Genomic DNA, 19,684 nt, shown 5'->3' with positions numbered 1-19,684 from the left:
TCTGAAGATTTTAGTCTTGCAAAGTTCCTTCCCAAAAGACATCTAATCTAGCTTTCCACTCAATGTAGGCATTTTTTTACAACATTCCTGGCAATCCCAACTGTCATTTGGAATTTCTTTCTTCTTTCTTTCTTTCTTTCTTTCTTTCTTTCTTTCTTTCTTTCTTTCTTTCTGTAGTTTCAAGTTTTTATTTAAATTCTAGTTTGTTAACACACAGTGTAATATTAATTTCAGGAGTAAAATTTAGTGATTTATCATTTACATACAACATCCAATGTTCATCACAAGTGTCCACTTTAATACTCATCACCCATTTAGCCCATCCTCCCAACCACCATCATTTGGAATATTTCTGTGCATCTGTCAGTCAACTAAAATATTAGAAATATTAGAAAATGATATCCACTTCTTGGGTTTTTTTCCAACTCTAAGTTGTATTTTATTCAGATAAATCTCATTTTATATTTATCTCCCCACAGATTCTTTTTTCTCTCTTTTTTTTAATACACAGATAACATTGACAAAACATTGTGTAAGTTGAAGGTGTACAGGGGGCTGATTTGACCACCATGGCATTAGCTAACATCTTCATCGTGTTACATAATTATTTCTTTTTTCTGTGGTGAGAACATTTAAGATCTAGTCTCTTAGCAACTTTGAAGTATATAATAGAGTATTGTTAATTGTAACCACTATAACCACCCACTAATGCTGTGCGTCAGATTTCCAAAAACTTACCCATCTTCTAACTGCATGTTTGTGCCCTGTGACCAACATCTCCCCAAGTCCCCGACACCCCATCAACATCTTTAAATAGAGATGCAAATAAAGCACCTCAACCTTGAAAAATAAAACAAAAAAATATCCAGAGTGTAACTGTTGTGGTTGTTGTAGAGTAATTGTGACTTTTTATAAAACAAAACAAAACAAAACAAAAAACCATTCATTTATTTATTTTGAGAGAGAAGCAAGCAGGGGAGGGGCAGAGAAAGAGAGGGAGAGAGAGAATCCTAAGCAGGCTCCTCGGTATCAGCATGGAGCCTAACATGGGACTTGATTCTACAAATGGTGAGATCATGACGTGAGCCAAAATCAGATGCTCAAACTACTGAGCCACCTGGGAGCCCCAAGTGTGACTCTTTGTTTTGTTTTGTTTTGTTTTAATGTTTATTTATGAGAGAGAGAGAGAATGAGTGGGAAGTTGAATGCTCAACCAACAGAGCCACCCAGGCATCCCCCAATTGTGACTTTTTAAATTTTGTATTTCTATATCATGCATTACTTTTATAAGTTAAATAATAAAAAGAGCAAATGTTACTTTGTATTATTAAAAAATAAAACTTGCTGGGGCACCTGGCTGGCTCTTAGTAAAGCATGCAGCTCTTGGTCTTGGGGTCATGAGTTAAAGCCCCACATTAGTTGTAAAGATTACTAAAAAACATGTAAATAAACTTCTAAAAAATAGAACTTGGCCTCTTGCATTAGCATCTCATTCCTTTTGTTTTTTTTTAAAGAGTGGGCAGAGAGAAAGAGAATCCAAGCAGGCTCTGCAATGTCAGCATGGAGCCTGATGCAGGGCTGGAACTCACAAACCACAAGATCATGGCCCAGGCTGAAATCAAGAATCAGACTCTCAAGCCACTGAGCTACCCAGGTGACCTCCATTTGATTTTTTGAAAACTCTAATTGAGGCACCTGGGTGGCTTAGTTGGCTAAGTGACGATTTTGGCTCAAGTTATATTTTTCTTATGGAAAAGCATTATTCTGGAAAATGCCTTCCTGATAGAAAGACTTATCATCATCTGAAAAACTTTCTGTATTTTCCTGGGATTTTATTATCCTGTGTGTTCCCTTCCAAAGTCCAACTCTGAGAGAGAAATTTCATTAGTCAGTTTTTCCTGAAGTGCTGAATTGTAACAAACATTGATAACGCTCTTAGGTCCATAGTTTGATAGCTAGATGACATGAGGAGCATTCACTATATGAAACATTCCATGGTTTATGTGACCAAGCAAAATTGCAGAAGCACATTTAAAGTTTCTACTTAGAAGTGTACGGTATTTCCACCAAGGCTCTCTTCACCATGCCAGACATCACTGAGACAGGAAAGTATACTCCCACAGCAAGGGAGTGCTAGGTTTCAGAGCTGGGGGTAGAAAATGGGTATCTGCTGGAAAGAGTACAGTATACCACAGTCTGCCATCTTGGTCTTAAATATTAACTTTCCTTGTGCATGTAAAAGGCACAACATTGCCCAAGGAAATAAAGTTAATAGTGTCATCCAGTCATAACAGTTTCCAAGTTCAGGATCTCTTGATAGTCTTTCCCATCGGGTCCAGATGTGACTTTTCATGATCTGGAGATCTATAAACTGAAAAGACAAATTCTTTTGTTTTGCACAGTCAGCAAACAATAGTGGACAAGGTTGGCAATTCTGAAATCCTGCTCGGCAAATGATAGGAGGTGCTCCTTCCTAAGGAGAGGGAACATGTTTTGATTAGGCTTTTGTGCTGCTCACTGGAAGAAGTTCCTTTCTTGACTCTGCCCTTTGCTATGTTCTCCCTTTGCATTACTAACATTGGCCATATCTGAAGAGGGCATTAGAGAGTGTCCTGAACAGCTTTCTCAGTTGGGGATTCAAATATTTTACTTTTACATCTGTCAGTCTTTAAATTTGGACCAGTGTTTTTTTGTTTTTTTGTTTTTTAAGTTTGTTTATTTTGAGAGAGAGAGCAAGTTGGGTAGGAGCAGAGAGAGGGAGAGACAGAGAGTCCCAAGGAGGCTCTGCACTGTCTGAGCAGAGCCCAATGGGGGCTCGTACTCACAAAGTGTTAGATCATGACCTGAACTGAAGTCAGACTCTTAACTGACTGAGCCACCCAGGTACCCAGTGCTTTTGTTAATGTAGATTTTAAATGTGGTTGGTGGTGGTCATAGTTGTTTTGGTTGGTTGGTTGATCCGTGTTAAAGATCAGCAAACTGTGGCTTACCAGCTGCCTGTTTTTGTAAATAAAGTTTTATTGGAACAAACTATGCCCATAGATTTACATATTATCTCTGGTTGTTTTCTCTCTACACTGGCTTAATAATTGAATTGAACTGAGTAGCTGCAAGAGATTATATGTCTGGCACCCTATTTTTCTTACAGTCGACTGACTTAAAGAAACCTGTTGACCTGTAGACCATTTTCTATTATGATTTGTCTGATTGCTTCCGAGTAGTTTACGTAGCTTGTTTGACCTCTGTATTCCTTTAAACTAAAACTTAGATCTGCTTTACTAAATGTAGTTTCAATTTTTTTTGTAGTTTCAAACTTCTTTAAAAAAAATTTTAATGTTTTTATTTCTTTTTGAGACAGAGAGAGACAGAGCATGAGCGGGGAGGGGCAGAGAGAGAGGGAGACACAGAATCTGAAGCAGGCTCCAGGCTCTGAGCTGTCAGCACAGAGCCCAACGCGGGGCTCAAACTCACAGACCATGAGATCATGACCTGAGCTGAAGTCGGATGCTTAACCAACTGAGCCACCCAGGCATCTCTCAAACTTTTTTATCAAGAAAAATTACAGTTGTGACTGGGTACTTCATATTGCATTACATCAGAAGGCTGTTATTCATGGTTTTGCCTAAGAGATCTACAGCCAATATCAGGAACAGGGTATACCGTACAAGAAAGGAGTCAAAGGCCCAGAGATAGTAACGTTAAGAACATACATAATACAAGGGAGACCTGGATGGTTCAGTCAGTTGAGCATCTAACTCTTGATATCAGCTGAGGTAGTGATCTTGCAGTCATGAGGTTGAGCCCTGTGTTGGCTCCACGTGCAGGCCATGGGGCCTGCTTGGGATTCTCTGTCTCCCTCTCTCTCTCTGCTCCTCCCGTGCTCACACACACACACACACACACACACACACACACTCTCTCTCTCTCTCTCTCTCTCTCTCTCTCTCTCTCTCAAAATAAATAAACATAAAAAAAAAAAAAGGAAGAAGAATACATAATACAAGAAGTAGAGTCAGCTGGTGTGCTCCAGGTCCATGAAAATAGTCAAATAATAGAATTGAGGGTGTAGACAAAAATCAGAGAGTCTGAATGGGGTAAGTAATCAAATGATTTGATTACAGATCTGATGGTGGCTGATAGAAACCGAGCGGCAGTAGGAAGAGAAGACAGGATTTGGGGGTTAAGGCAATTTGCTGCCTTCACTTTAACTACTTTTATCATCTTCATCCTAGAATTAATCCAGAAGTGAGCTGGATGAGAATTCTGTGAAGGAGTATGAATGTCAACACTTAGAAAAGAATCCACAGTAGGGGGCACCTGGGTGGCTCAGTTAAGTGTTCAGCTCAAGTCAGGATCTCATGTTTCCTGGGGTTCGAGCCCCACCTCCTGCTTTGAATTCTATGTCTCTCTCTCTCTGCCCCTCCCCCGCTTGCACTCTGTCTCTCTCTCTCAAAAATAAACAAACATTAAAAAAATAATAAAAATAAATAAATGAGCCCACGTTAAAGAAAAGTCATTATTTTCCTGACTCCCCCAAACAAAATCCATACCAATGTGACCATTAATTTGCACTGCATTTGACATTTTCTGAATTTGTCACCAAGTATTCCCAGGAAACTGTTGTGTATGTGAGGAGTTGGAAAGTTTATTTTTTTAATGTTTATTTCTGAGAGAGAGCACAAGTCCTGGAGGAGTAGAGAGGGAGGGAGACATAGAATCCAAAGGAGACTCCAGACTCGGAGCTGTTAGTGCAGAGCCTGACGCAGGGCTTGAACCCCTGAGCCGTGAGATAATGACCTCGGCCAAAGTTGGATGCCCAACCAACTGAGCCACCCAGATGCCCTGGAAAGTTTATTTTTAAAACTTTTTTTAAAATAAAAATTTTTAATGTTTATATTTATTTATTTACTTATTTATTCATTTAGAGAGCATGAGCAGGGAGGGGCAGAGAGGGAGACACAATCCGAAGCAGACTCCAGGCCCCAAACTGTCAGCACAGAGCCCATTGCGGGGTTCGGACCCACAAACCATGAGATAATGACCTGAGCTGAAGTCGACGCTTAATTGACAGAGCCACCCAGGTGCCCCTGGAAAGTTTTTTTTTTTAATAAAGGCTCTAAATCATGGCACTTCTTTGTCCATATTCATTTCTTAAACACAGTCATAAAGGAAAATGAAAAATGTTTATTTATAAAAGTAACCCAGAAAGTCTGTGTCTTTTAAATGACTTCGGAATGAGAATCTGATGTAGATATGTACATAGAAACTTGCTTTTTCTCTCTGTACTAGATATCTAAGCTTCTGCTGCTTTTGAGCTTTCTACCTGTATTGAGGTCATTGACAAAGTTGTAAGATAGTTAAATGTACAACATGATTTGATATACATCATGAAGAGATTCCCACAGTTGGGTTAACACATTACCCCACATATTTACCTTTTATTTATTTATTTATTTATTTTTTTGGTGAGAACATTTGAAGTTCTACTTAGCAAATTTCAGTTACACAATACAGTATTACCTACTATAGTCACCACTTTTGAGCTTTAAGAACACATTATCTGGTTTCATCAGTGGTGACTTAAAACAATTTTTTAAAATAAAGTTTATTTGTTTTGAGAGAGAGGGAGAGAATCCCGAGCAGGCTCCGCACTGTCAGTGCAGACCCTGATGTAGGGCTCCATCTCACAAACCATGAGATCATGACCTGAGGCAAAGTCAAGACATGGATGCGTAACCAACTGAGCCACCCAGGTGCCCCAAAACACATTTTTTTTGGCTTAGGCTTAATTTTTATTTTTATTGGATTTAGGTTAACTGCAAAATTGAGAGAAAATAGAGTTCCTATATACTTACTGCTCCTACTACACATTCACAGCCTTACCCACTAACACCATTTCTTCTAGCCTGGTATCTTTGTTACAACTGAACCTATATTAACATGTCATTATCCCTCAAAGGTGGTACATTGTATGGATTTTAACATGTATAATGACACATACATTACGGTATCATAGAAGAGTTTCACTGTCCTAAAAACCATTGTGCTCTGCCTATTTGTCCCTGGCAATCAATTATCCTGTTACTGTCTCCATAATTTTGCCTTTTCCAAAATGTCATATAGTTGGAGTCATTCAGTATGTAAGTTTTCAAATACCATCTTTTGCTCCCACCAATGATGTGTGTGAGTGCCTCTTTCCCTACAGCCGCCCCAGAATGTGTTACCCAAATTATGTATGTTGACTTTAGATGGGTGAAAATAGTGTTTCAGCATAGTTTAAATTTCATTAGAAGGGCCCATTTTGGCGCTTGGTAAAGTATTTTTAAAACTCTTCCCAGATTCAGAAGCTGCCAACCTAGCTCAGGTCATGGTATCAATGCTGGTGGGTTCAAGCCCACCCCTCCACGGCTGGTGGGGATCTGTGCTGGCAGCTCAGAACCTGGAGCTGCTTTGGAGTCTCTCTCTGCCCCTCCTCTGCTCACACTCTGTCTCTCTCTCTCTGAAAAATAAAAAAAAAAATTAAAAAAGAAAAATGAACTTTTGAGTTCTCATACTGGAATCAGGCAGCAGTTTAATATCAGGACTAATGGCAGAGAAAACAAAACCGTATCAAGTAACGCCAGTAAGGCAGAGAGTAAGAGGTAGCCTTGTATAGACCTCGAAATGCCTACTCTTTCTGAGCTTGCCACTAACTCCCAAGTTTAAAGAACTTGTTAGTTTTAGGACGCCACATGACTTTGCATTACCTATTTGGTTTTAGACTAAATTTTGGATTCTACTTAAAATACAAACTGGCTATCTGGAAAGGAAATGGCCCTAATTTACTCATAAGCTGGTGAGCAAAACAAACCCAACATCACAAACCTTCGCGGGCAAAACAAAACAATGGAAAGCACGTGGGGCAGTTCCTAAGCGTGAATTGAGGCGGGGCGGGTCGGCGCCCAGCGTGGGCTGCCTACGCAGTGGAGGAGGATCCGGCGCGAGCGCACGCTCGCCCCTCCTCCATGACGCCACAGGCAGGCCCCGCCCCCCAGCTGCCCAGGTCTCCTGTTATCTCTGCGGCTAGCAAGCGCCCCGGAAGCTGCCCCATCTCGGGGTCATGATGGGCAGCAAGATGGCGTCTGCCAGCAGGGTCGTTCAGGTAAGGAAATTTGGTCACTTTTCCGCACCGCGGGCGGTAGGGATGGTGCTGATTATAGCAAAGGCGCTGGGAAGAAAAGGCGGTGGCGGAGGCTGCGCGGTGACCGCGGCCCTGGGTAGGGCCAGCGGCACCGCCCGACTATATGTGTGAAAATTGGACCTAGAACCCAATGAGTCGGGCAGTGAGCCGGAGACCAAAGCCGAGGGTTCGAGCCAGGCCGCGGGAGTGCTGTGTATGAGCACGTAGGCAAAGAGCTGCTGCGCGGTCCCTGGACTGTATCCTGCCAGGACCTCAGTAGCCCTCCTAGAGGAGTCTGCGGGCTAGGCTGCCCAGGCAATAGTCTCGGCCAATCGGCGTCTAGTATTGTCTGCGGTGTCCCGCATCAACCAATCGGAAGGAAGGCAGTAACGGCGCGTGGAAGGAAGCGAACCGTGCATCTGACCCGGTGTCCCTTCAAGGTCTTGGGAATGGCCAGAGAACTGGCCCCGCGGGCGGAGTCCTCACCCCAGGCGTATTCTCCCTCACCAATCCGAGCGTCTGGTTGCAGGCTGGATGGGGACAATTGGAGGGGGGGAAATATATATTATTTAAGTTTGTTTGTAATACATGTTTTGTTGTTACCCAAGTTTTGGGTTTTTGTTTGTTTGTTTGTTTTTGCCCTGAGTTTGTATTGGTAGCTAGAGGAACTTTGTTAATCCACACATCAATAATTAACTCCTGGTAGCTTTTGTATTTGCTTCTTCAGTTGTGATCGCTAACTTAAATAGGACAGGTAAAGTTGGTATATAAAGGGACACAACCTCCACTTTTGTGGCTGTTTTACACAATCTCTTTTAAATTCTGGAAGTGTACTTGTATGGTTTTTAACTTTGGTATAAGAAGTGCATTTCCCTTGGTACAAATACATGTCTTAAAAAGACCTTTTCTTAAAGTTCTTTCAGTCAGAAAGATAATCTTAGATCCTAGCCTTTGGTCCCATTGCATAATGATTCTGTTACTCATTCAGTAGGTAGATATTAAGCATTAACTAATTAAAGATAATATGAGGATTAGGAGAACATTGGACAGAGGACTGGTTGGTATCCGTAATGTATAACCATACATGTTCATAATACATAGCTCAATTTTAAAATGGGTTAAAAAGTTGAAATGGCACAAAAGAAGATACACAAGTCTGTGAAAAGATGTTGAACTTCATTGCTTACCAGGAAAATACAAATTAAAACCAGGAGGTACTACTACATCTACCAAAATTATTCAGAGTTTAAAAACTGTCAGTACCAAAAGTACTGATGACAGTGTGAAGCATCTGAAACCCTCATCCATTGTTGTTAAGGGTATAAATGGAATAGCCACTCTGGAAAACTTGTTAGTCTCCAGTAATTAAATATAGCTTCCCTATGATGCAGTTTTACTTATAGGTTTATACCCAAGAGAAATGAGTGCGTATACCTACAAAGAGACTTAGATAAAAATGTCTGTAGCCACTTTATGCCATAATGACCCCCAAACCAGAAAAAATCCAAATGTCCATTAGGAGGATAAACAGATTGTGGTAGATTTATTAAAATGGAATAGTACACAGTAATGAACTACTAACTACTGATAAGGAAGAAAAAAAGATACTGTGAGATGCACAGTAAGGAATGGTCTGTCTTCCTGTAAAAGAGCTGCAAAGACTTGTACTCGTATTCATAATACAAAGTGGTTTTTGCTAACATTATGCAATAATTACATATAACCTTAGCAAAATTTATTGAGTACTTCTGTGTCAGGTCTGTACTCAGTGCTGAGACTATAGCACCAACAAGCCAGACATGGTGCCTCCATAGAACTTAGAATTTGGCTCTTAATTCATACCTTAAAGAAAGAGTAGTATTTCAACAAACTAGCACAAACTGATGGGAATTCATAAGGCATGGTGTCAATATTAAGTAGAGAAATTTGGCTCAACTATAAGGTATTCAGAGATAATTTTAGTAGAATAAGTTATAGGGGCGCCTGGGTGGCTCAGTCAAACTTTCTCTCACAGGCAAATCCCTGGTTCCTCCAAATATCACTGTAAATATATGTACTCATTTGGTGAGTCCTACAATAGATTCAAAATGGTTTCAAAATTGCTATATTTATACAGCTACCAACACCATATTAAGTAAAAAGTTCAAGTTTTCTTAGTACTGTATTTATTATTATCATTGCCTTTAGATGAAAGTACAGAGTATAAGTACTATGAAAGTTATTTGGATTAGTTCCTTTTTTCCCCCCTTAGTTATGTTACCCAACTGATACACAGGTAGAATTGCTTCTTTGGGGGTGCCTGGGTGGCCCAGTTGGTTAAGTGCCGACTTTGGCTCAGGTCGTGGTCTCAAGGTTCGTAAATCTGAGCCTCACATCAGACTCACTGACAGTGTAGAACCTGCTTTGGATCCTCTATCTCCCTCTCTCTCTGCCTGTCTTCTGCACGCACACCTGTACAAGCACCTGCACACACTCTCTCTCTCCCTCAAAATAAACATTTAAAAAAAAGGAATTGCTGGGGCGCCTGGGTGGCGCAGTCGGTTAAGCGTCCGACTTCAGCCAGGTCACGATCTTGCCGTCCGTGAGTTCGAGCCCCGCGTCAGGCTCTGGGCTGATGGCTCAGAGCCTGGAGCCTGTTTCCGATTCTGTGTCTCCGTCTCTCTGTGCCCCTCCCCCGTTCATGCTCTGTCTCTCTCTGTCCCAAAAATAAATAAAGGTTGAAAAAAAAAATTAAAAAAAAAAAAAGGAATTGCTTCTTTGTGTTTACATTTAGAGTCTAAACATTTTTTTAATGTTTGTTTATTTTTGAGAGAGAGAGGAAAAGTGAGTAGGGCAGGGGCAGAGAGAGGGAGACAGGATCTGAAGTGGTTCTGTGCTGACAGCAGAGAGCCTGATGTGGGGCTCGAACTCTCAAAAGCATGAGATCATGACTGGAGCCAAAGTCAGACTCTTAACCAATTGAGCCATCCACATGCCCCTACCTTTAGAGTTCAAAAGCAAATTTTGGGGCGCCTCCATGGCTCAGTCATTTGAGCGTCCAGATTTGGCTCAGGTCATGATGTCATGGTTCATGAGTTTGAACCACGTCTCTGTGCTGACAGCTGAGCCTGGAGCCTGCTTCAGATTCTGTGTCTCCCTCTGTCCCTTTCCAATTCATGCTCTGTCTCTGTCTCTCTCTCTTTCACAAATGAATAAACATTTAAAAAAAAAATTTTTTTTTAATTTTTTTTTAACATTTTTATTTATTTTTGAGACAGAGACAGAGCATGAATGGGGGAGGGGCAGAGAGAGAAGGAGACACAGAATCGGAAGCAGGCTCCAGGTTCTGAGCCATCAGCCCAGAGCCCGCTGCGAGGCTCGAACTCACGAACCATGAGAGCATGACCTGAGCTGAAGTCGGACGCTCAACCGACTGAGCCACCCAGGCGCCCCCCCAAAAAAATTTTTTTAAGTAAATATTGAGGTGTCTGGGTGGCTCAGTCAGTTAAACGTCCAGTTCTTGATCTCACCTCAAGTGTTGATCTCAGGGTTGTGGGTTCAGGCTGTGCACTGAGCATGAAGCCTACTTAAAAAAAAATTTTTTTTTAATTTAAAATAAATAAAAAGCAGATTCTGAGAGGAAAATTTGAGTATAAGTTAAGTATTAGATGATAGTAAAGAACTATTTTTAATTTATTGTGGTAAAATGTGTAGATATTATGGTTTGACAAAAGTCTTTTTATGTTAGTGATACATATGGAAGGTATTAACAGGTTAGAGGAGAGGGTTGGGATTTGTTTAATGGAGGAAGGGGTGATGAATTAAGATTGTCTCTGTTGCTGTTGAAATTGTGTAATGTGTTTATCAAGGTTTATTTCATTTTTTGTTTATTACAGTACTGGCTCTACCCATATATTTAGGAAAATGCCTTTTAAAAAAGGGGACACTCGACTTCAGCCAGGGCACGATCTCGTGGTCCGTGAGTTCGAGCCCCGCGTCAGGCTCTGGGCTGATGGCTCAGAGCCTGGAGCCTGTTTCCTCCCCCGTTCATGCTCGGTCTCTCTCTGTCCCCAAAATAAATAAACGTTGAAAAAAAATTAAAAAAAAAAAGGGGGGGGACACCAGGGGCACCTAGCAGCTCAGTCAGTTAAGCATCCAGTTCTTGATTTCAGTTCAGGTTGTGATCTTGCAGTTCATGGGTTTGAGCCCCAAGTCTGGCTCTGTGTCCACATTGAGTAGATTGCTTGGGATTCTCTCTCTCCCTCTCTCTGCTGCTCCCCTGCTTTCCCATACGCATGTGCTCTGTCTCAAAATTAGTGAATAAACTTAAAAAAAAAACAAAGAGGACACCAGTCTGGCAATTTAATCTCTAAGGGCATATGATGTCATATTTTTAAGTGTGCGTAAGCATTGTTGAAATGGATTTTTCTCTCTTGTGTACGTATCATTGTTTAAGTGTATGTATACATACTCACATACCTATACAGTTAGTCCTGTCTTACAAATGGTCTCTGTTCACACTTGGCAAATGTTTCCTCAACATTTACTGCATACCTGGCAGTACTGCAGAAGTGCTAGTTCTCTGACTCTGCCTTTTGCAGGAGATTAGCTGTCCTCTAATCATTGGCTTATTGATCTAGGAACAGAAAAGTACTTCAGAATACCTGGAGTAAAAGATGCAGAAGACAGAGGTGAGAAGTGAGGCTGGAGAGGGAGGGAGAGGCAGATCAGGATGGGCCTAGTGAATGCCAAATATGAGCTTGAAGTTTATCCTGAAAGCTGTTGAACATTTTTAAAGCTTTTAAATGGGGTGTTGATAGCGTATGGATAGAACATTCTTTGAAGAAGATTGGCTATGAAAAGGAAGAAATCGTTACTAGAGGGAGAATTGGGTTTCATTTTTGTTTTGTTTTGAGAGAGAGAATGTGTATGAGCAGAGAAGAGAGAGAGGGAGAATCCTAAGCAGTCTTCTTGCCCAGCATGGAGCCAGCCATGGGGCTCAGTCTCACAGATTGACACACAGTGTGACATTAGTGTTTTGTTTTTTACCATTAGACTTGACTGTGAACTTATGCTGAGGGAGACAACTCTATTCTAGCATTTTCTCACAGGAGCACAATTATAGTGGGGTTTTCAGGCCAGTTCCAACAAGCCTATTTATTTCCGTATTCATATGAAATGTATATTATGTAGTGGGGTGCCTGGGTGGCTCAGTTGGTTGGGTGTCCTACTTTGGCTCAGGTCATGATCTCACAGTTCGTGAGTTCAACCCCCGCGTCAGGCTCTGTGCTGACAGCTCAGAGCCTCAAGCCTGCTTCAGCTTTTTTGTCTCCCTCTCTCTCTGCCCCTCCCCTGCTCTCACTGTGTCTCTCTCTCAAAAATAAACAAACTTTAAAAAAAATTTTTTAAATGTATTATATAGTACATATATACAAATATTTTGGAGATAAACATACAGCTCAATATCACTAGTTACAGAGCAACTTCTAGATTACTTTAGTTGAAAATAGTACTGTTCATTAGAGTCTTAGCATTGTATATTCAGAAAATTTCATGCTGAAAGGTCCATTTAAGTTTCTCTCTAGCAGGGGTGCCTAGGTGGCTCAGTTAAGCATATGACTTTGATTTCGGCTCAGATCATGATCTCTTGGTTTGTGAGATTGAGCCCCACGTCGGGCTGTGCACTGATAGCACAGGAGGGCCTGCTTGGGAGTCTCTCTGTCCCTCCCATGCTCGTGCACTCTCTCTTTCTCAAAATAAACAAACTTAAAACAGAAAGGTCCTCTACAGCATTATCTAGAATTCTAGGGGTAAAACAGCAATACCCTGCAAATATCTGGGTTTTTTTTATTAATTTAATTTAATTTAATTTTTTAAATTTACACCCAAGTTAGTTAGCATATAGTGCAACAATGATCTCAGGGGTAGATTCTTTTTCAAATTTTTTTTTTCAACGTTTTTATTTATTTTTGGGACAGAGAGAGACAGAGCATGAACGGGGGAGGGGCAGAGAGAGAGGGAGACACAGAATCGGAAACAGGCTCCAGGCTCTGAGCCATCAGCCCAGAGCCTGACGCGGGGCTCGAACTCCCGGACCGCGAGATCGTGACCTGGCTGAAGTCGGACGCTTAACCCACTGCGCCACCCAGGCGCCCCACAGGGGTAGATTCTTTAATGCTCCTTACCCATTTAGCCCATCCCCCCTCCTACAACCCTTCCAGTAACCCTCTGTTTGTTCTCCATATTTAAGAGTATCTTATGTTTCGTTCCCCTCCCTGTTTTTATTATTTTTGCTTCCCTTCCCTTGTGTTCATCTGTTTTGTATCATAAATTCCTCATATTAATGAAGTCATATGATACTTGTCTTTCTCTAATTTTGCTTACCATAATGCCCTCTGGTTTCATCCGTGTAGTTGCAAATGGCAAGATCTCATTCTTTTTGATTGCCGAGTAATAGTCTGTTGTATATATATGTACCACATCTTCTTTACCCATTCATCGATGGACATTTGGGCTCTTTCCATACTTTGGCTATTGTTGATAGTGCCGCTACAAACATTGGGGTACATGTGCCCCTTTGAAACAGCATACCTGTATCCCTTGGATAAATGCTTACTAGTGCAGTTGCTGGATCATAGGGTAGTTCTATTTTTAATTTTTTGAGGAACTTCCATACTGTTTTTTCTTTTTTTTTTTAATAATTTTTTTTTTCAACGTTTATTTATTTTTGGGACAGAGAGAGACAGAGCATGAACGGGGGAGGGTCAGAGAGAGAGGGAGACACAGAATCGGAAACAGGCTCCAGGCTCTGAGCCATCAGCTCAGAGCCCAACGTGGGGTTCGAACTCACGGACCGCGAGATCGTGACCTGGCTGAAGTCGGACGCTTAACCGACTGCGCCACCCAGGCGCCCCATGTTTTTTCTTTTTTTTTGATGGGATTTTCTTTAAAAAAATTTTTTTAATGCTTATTTATTTTTGACAGAGAGAGAGAGACAGCATGAGTGGGGAAGGGGCAGAGAGGGAGGGAGACACAGAATCCGAAGCAGACTCCAGGCTCTGAGCTGTCAGCACAGAGCCCGACACGGGGTTCAAACTCACAGACCGAGAGATCATGACCTGAGTCGAAGTCGGACGCTCAACTGACTGAGCCACCCAGGAGCCCCAAGGAATCTCCCAACTGTTTTCCAGAGTGGCTGCAGCAGTTTGCATTCCCACCAGCAGTGCAAAAGAGATCCTCTCTCCACATCCTCGCCAACATCTGTTGTTGCCTGAGTTGTTAACGTTAGCCCTTCTGATGGGTGTGAGGTGGTATCTCATTGTTTTGATTTATATTTCCCTGATGATGAGTGATGTTGAGCATTTTTTCATGTGTCAGTTGGCCATCTGGGTGTCTTCTCTAGTGAAGTGTCTGTTCATGTCTTTTGCGCATTTCTTCACTGGATGATTTGTTTTTTGGGTGTTGAGTTTGATAAGTTCTTTATAGATTTTGGATACTAACCCTTTATCTGATAGATCATTTGCAAATATCTTCTTCCATTCTGTCATTTGCCTTTTAGTTTTGCTGATTGTTTCCTTCTCTGTGCAGAAGCTTTTTATTTTGATGAGGTCCCAGTAGTTCAGTTTTGCTTTTGTTTCCCTTGCCTCCGGTGACATGGTGAGTAAGAAGTTGCTGAGGCCAAGATCAAAGAGGTTTTTGCCTGCTTTCTCCTTGAGGATTTTGATGGCTTTCTGTCTTACATTGAGGTCTTTCATCCATTTTGAATTTATTTTTGTGTATGGTGTAAGAAAGTGGTCCAGGTTCATTCTTATGCATGTCTCTGTCCAGTTTTCCCAGCACCACTTGCTGAAGAGACTGTTTTTATTCCATTGGATATTCTTTCCTGCTTTGTCAAAGATTAGTTGCCCATACGTTTGTGGGTCTATTTCTGGGTTCTTTATTCTGTTCCAGTGATCTGAGTGTCTGTTTTTGTGCCAGTACCATACTGTCTTGATGATTACAGCTTTGTAATACAGCTTGAAGTCCGTGCAAATATCTGTTTTAAAATCAAGGGGTGCCTGGGTGGCTCAGTGTGACTTTGTCTCAGGTCACGATCTTGCAGTTTGTGAGGTCTAGCCCCACGTAGAGCTCTGTGCTGACAGCTCAGTGGGTGGAGCCTGCTTCATATTCTGTCTCCCTCTCTCTCTGCCCCTCCCCCACTCACACTCTTTGTCTGTCTCTCTCTCTCTCTCTCTCAAAAAAAAATAAACATTAAAATAAATTACAATAAATGAATGAATAAATAAAAATAATATTCGCAAATACGTGTTTCTATGGGTTTAGAAAAAAGACTAAAAGGGCCAACAAATGTTTAATTTGGTCTTTGTGGGTTTGGGGATTATAGACTGTGTTTTCTTATTTGTGGCTTTTCACCATTTCTTCCAAAGTTTTTACACAGAGCATGTGTTACTTTATAGTCGGAAAAAGCTTTTTTTAAATTACCTAATTTTCTTTCTTTCTTTCTTTTTTTTAAGTTTATTTATTTACTTAGCTGATGAGCAGGGGAGGGGTAGAGAGAAAGGGAGAGAGGGAATCCCAAGCAAGCTCCAGGCTGTCTGCACACGATCCCATGAACTGTGAGATCGTGACCTGAGCCAAAATCAAGAGTCGGACACTCAACTGACTGAGCCACCTAGTCACCCTAAATTAGCTAATTTTCAATATGCTTTTTATCCTGTTCTGCACTGCTAGATAATTGGCCGTGGTAGGAAAACAACATTCAATACAAGTTAGGACACTTCTAATTCTTACCCAGCAGCAGGGTAATATATGTCATACAACATAAAATCTGTGTCATCTTTTTTCATAGGGTTGTTTTGAGGTCAGTTGGTAGTATAGTAAAATGTCTTCTAATGTGTAAAGTCCAAAGGTATTATGAAGAGTAGATAAGATAAATTAAAAGTTCATAGACCAGCTTTCCTAGTTGGGGAAGAGTAAAATAGTAATATTCAAGTTGCTGTCAAATATTAAGTTATTTTGTTTTAATAAAGGTATCTATGAAGTTCAGTACATTGTTTTTTTTTATAGAGTTAATGAGTTTAGTGCTTCATCTTTTTTTTTTTTTTCCATATATTTTATTTTTCCTTTAGGTAGTCAAGCCACATACTCCATTAATAAGGTTCCCTGACAGAAGAGACAATCCTAAACCCAATGGTAAGTTGTGTTTTAGACTTTTTAAAAATTAGGTACAGATATATTTATACGTGAATATTCTATTATAGGCATTATTTCACATTTTAAAATCAGGGAGACCATTATAGCTTAGATCAAAACAGTTTATTAAGTTGCACATGCAGAAATTAACTTATTACCTCCATTTAAAAAGGTAGTGACTCAACAGAATATGTCTTTGAACTTTTTTTAAGAGTTTATTTTGAAGTAATCTCTACACCCACTGTGGGGCTTGAATTCACAACCCTGAGATCAAGAGTCGCGTGCTACACCAACTGAACCAGCCAGGCACCCCTGTCTCTGAATTTTTTTTTTTTTAATGTTTATTTATTTTTGAGACAGAGAGAGACAGATCATGAACAGGGGAGGGGCAGAGAGAGAGGGAGACACAGAATCCAAAGCGGGCTCCAAGCTCTGATCTGTCAGCACAAATCCCGATGCGGGGCTCGAACTCACAGACCGTGAGATCATGACCTGCGCCAAAGTCGGACGCTTAACCCACGGAGCCACCCAGGCGCCCCTGTCTCTGAATTTTTAATGATATTGTGATTATACAGGGAAATTTTTGTTCTTTGTTTTCTTCTGCCCTTTATTTAAAAGATTCTCTCGGGGCGCCTGGGTGGCGCAGTCGGTTAAGCGTCCGACTTCAGCCAGGTCACGATCTCGCGGTCCATGAGTTCGAGCCCCGCGTCAGGCTCTGGGCTGATGGCTCGGAGCCTGGAGCCTGTTTCCGATTCTGTGTCTCCCTCTCTCTCTGCCCCTCCCCCGTTCATGCGCTGTCTCTCTCTCTGTCCCAAAAATAAATAAAAAACGTTGAAAAAAAAAAAAGATTCTCTCATGCTTACATTGGAGAGGTTGTGAGGCACAGTAGCCATTCTTATATTTTTCTCCCAGCTAACCTTTTCTTTCATTGACTGATATATTCATTCAGTCAGTAGATACAGACTGCCTTAGACCTGAGTAATCATTGATTATAAAGTAATTGAAGATTCTGAACAAGTCCTGTTTTCCCCTTATCCCTCACTTTTAGCAAATCCTTTGTCTCTGTTGTTTTTAATTAATTCCAGTATAGTTAAGTTACAATGTACAATATATTCAACAATTCTATACATTACTCATTGATCATTATGATTGTCCCTGTTTTTATTATAAGATATTTAATCTTTAATTCAGGGAGGAGTGGAAGAAGTTTTATAGGGATATTTTTAATTTAACTTATTGTAACTTTTTTTTTTTAATGTTTATTCATTTTTTTTTAAACCTTTTTTTTTTTTTTTCAACGTTTATTTATTTTTGGGACAGAGAGAGACACAGCATGAACGGGGGAGGGGCAGAGAGAGAGGGAGACACAAAATTGGAAACAGGCTCCAGGCTCTGAGCCATCAGCCCAGAGCCCGACGCGGGGCTCGAACTCCCGGACCGGGAGATCGTGACCTGGCTGAGGTCGGACGCTTAACCGACTGCGCCACCCAGGCGCCCCCTAATGTTTATTCATTTTTGAGAGAGAGAGAGTGTGAATGGGGGAGGGGCAGAGTGAGAAGGAGACAAAGAATCAAAGTAGGCTCCAGGCTCCTAGCTGTCAGCACAGAGCTCAAGGCAGGGCTCGAACCCATAAACCGTAGGATCATGACCTGAGCCGATTTTGTAGGTTTAACCGACTGAGCCACCCAGATGCCCCTAATTTATTGTAACTCTTAAAGAATTAAGATATAGGTGATAAAGGGGGCACCTGAGTGGCTCAGTCAGTTACGTGTCTGACTTCAGCTCAGGTCATGATCTCACAGTTCATGATCTCGAGCCCCACATCGGGCTCTCTGCTATCAGCTCAGACCCCACTTCAGATCCTCTGTCCCATCTCTCTCTGCCCCTCCCCTGCTCATGCACCCCCCCCCCAAAATATATAAACATTAAAAAATATATAGGTGAATAAAGAAGTATAAAGGTATTGAGAAAACTTCTCTTCATATACCAACTTTCTTATTGCCTATTATATTACCTGTAAACACCACCATATGACAAAACTTAAGTGTGTAGATTATTCATATGGGTTATACTTTACTACCTAGAAATTTAATATTTTATAAACTTGTTCAGTTTAGTAATTCATTAACTTAAAGCTTCTTCCTTATTTGTTTTAAAAAGAACTTTTTGAAATTATTTATAGCTACCCAATTTATAGCTACTCAATAATACATTTTAGGATTATACCCAGCATTTGAAGAATGACTTGATTACTCAATAGTAGATCATTCAAAATAGTATTTTAAGACACCTGAGCAATTTATTTCTCTAATTACATTTTTTTTTCAGTATCAGAAGTTTTGAGATCAGCAGGACTACCATCTCACTCTTCTTCAATTTCACAGCATTCTAAGGGAAGTAAATCACCGGATTTGCTGATGCATCAGGGTCCTCCAGACACTGCAGAAATAATAAAAACATTACCTCAGAAATACAGAAGGAAGCTTGTGTCTCAAGAAGAAATGGAATTTATCCAAGTATGTCATCGCTCTTTATCATAGTACTGTGCAAAACACCTGAACATTTTTGGCTTTTGGAATTTCATATGCTTGTTCTTTCCATTCCTTGTCACAGTGGGTCCATAGCTAAGACCAAGATAGTCAGGTAGCACAGGGTTATGAGAAATAAACCATGTACAAGCCCTCAGTAAAAGTACCTGAAGGAATATATATGTAGAAGTATAATATGTTAAGTAGCAATAGCTATAACCACATGAAAAAAAGCTCAGTAGAGTCCTTGGTAATTTTTCAATGTGAAGGGCTTATGGGGCCAAGAAATTTGAGCATCACCAATCAAGGTCAACCTTGAGTTCCTTCCTGATCAGAAATTGTTTACAACATTGATACAAGTGCCTAAGAGCAATGAAAAACCGAAATTGTTATTGAACACCTGATGATCATTTGCTTAAAATGGTGTAAATTTATATAATGTCCATGAAAAGATTTCTTCTGTAAATTTAAACCTAATCTTTTTGCTTTATTTTTTCCTTTTCAGCGTGGAGGTCCGGAATAGTCACTGACAGTGTGGCTGCTGTTTGCCATCAAAGGAATAGTCTTTACAATAAAGGACTTCCAAAGTGGCACATGATAAGCTACATTAAACAACTTGAATAAATATTCTGTTAAAAAAAATGAAATAGAAAATTTAGATGGACACTTGTATCTCCTAATATATGTATGTTGGTCAGCTTCTCCACAAGCTTACCTAATTGTTTATATACTTATTAAAGTATACATTTTTAAATGTAGCCTATTAATTTACTCTTGATTATCAAGTATTATCAATGTTGAGCTATTAAAAGCACACAATATCTAG

The 19,684-nt window shown here is 40.6% G+C and overlaps 1 protein-coding gene across 1 annotated transcript; it reads left to right on the top strand.

Moving 5' to 3' along the window:
• Positions 1-7,005: 7,005 nt before the first annotated feature.
• KGD4 (alpha-ketoglutarate dehydrogenase subunit 4) lies at positions 7,006-19,684 on the top strand. The gene is made up of 4 exons (XM_040451584.1): positions 7,006-7,141; positions 16,267-16,330; positions 18,659-18,846; positions 19,364-19,684. The coding sequence occupies exons 1-4, from the start codon at positions 7,100-7,102 to the stop codon at positions 19,379-19,381; spliced, it is 312 nt and encodes a 103-aa protein (XP_040307518.1). The 5' UTR covers positions 7,006-7,099; the 3' UTR covers positions 19,382-19,684.

This window comes from Herpailurus yagouaroundi, unplaced genomic scaffold (assembly GCF_014898765.1).
Source record: "Herpailurus yagouaroundi ecotype Mexico unplaced genomic scaffold, PumYag 29, whole genome shotgun sequence".
In the NCBI taxonomy this organism is placed as follows: domain Eukaryota; kingdom Metazoa; phylum Chordata; class Mammalia; order Carnivora; family Felidae; genus Herpailurus; species Herpailurus yagouaroundi.
The sequence above is the reverse complement of the archived record's forward strand: the minus strand, read 5'-3'. Positions and strand labels throughout refer to the sequence as shown.

Coding starts and splice junctions, on each gene's coding strand:
- KGD4 (XM_040451584.1), top strand. CDS start 7,100: ATGATGGGCAGCAAGATGGCGTCTGCCAGCAGGGTCGTTCAG. Junction 7,142..16,266: donor CTGCCAGCAGGGTCGTTCAG/GTAAGGAAATTT, acceptor TTTTTCCTTTAG/GTAGTCAAGCCACATACTCC. Junction 16,331..18,658: donor AGACAATCCTAAACCCAATG/GTAAGTTGTGTT, acceptor TTTTTTTTTCAG/TATCAGAAGTTTTGAGATCA.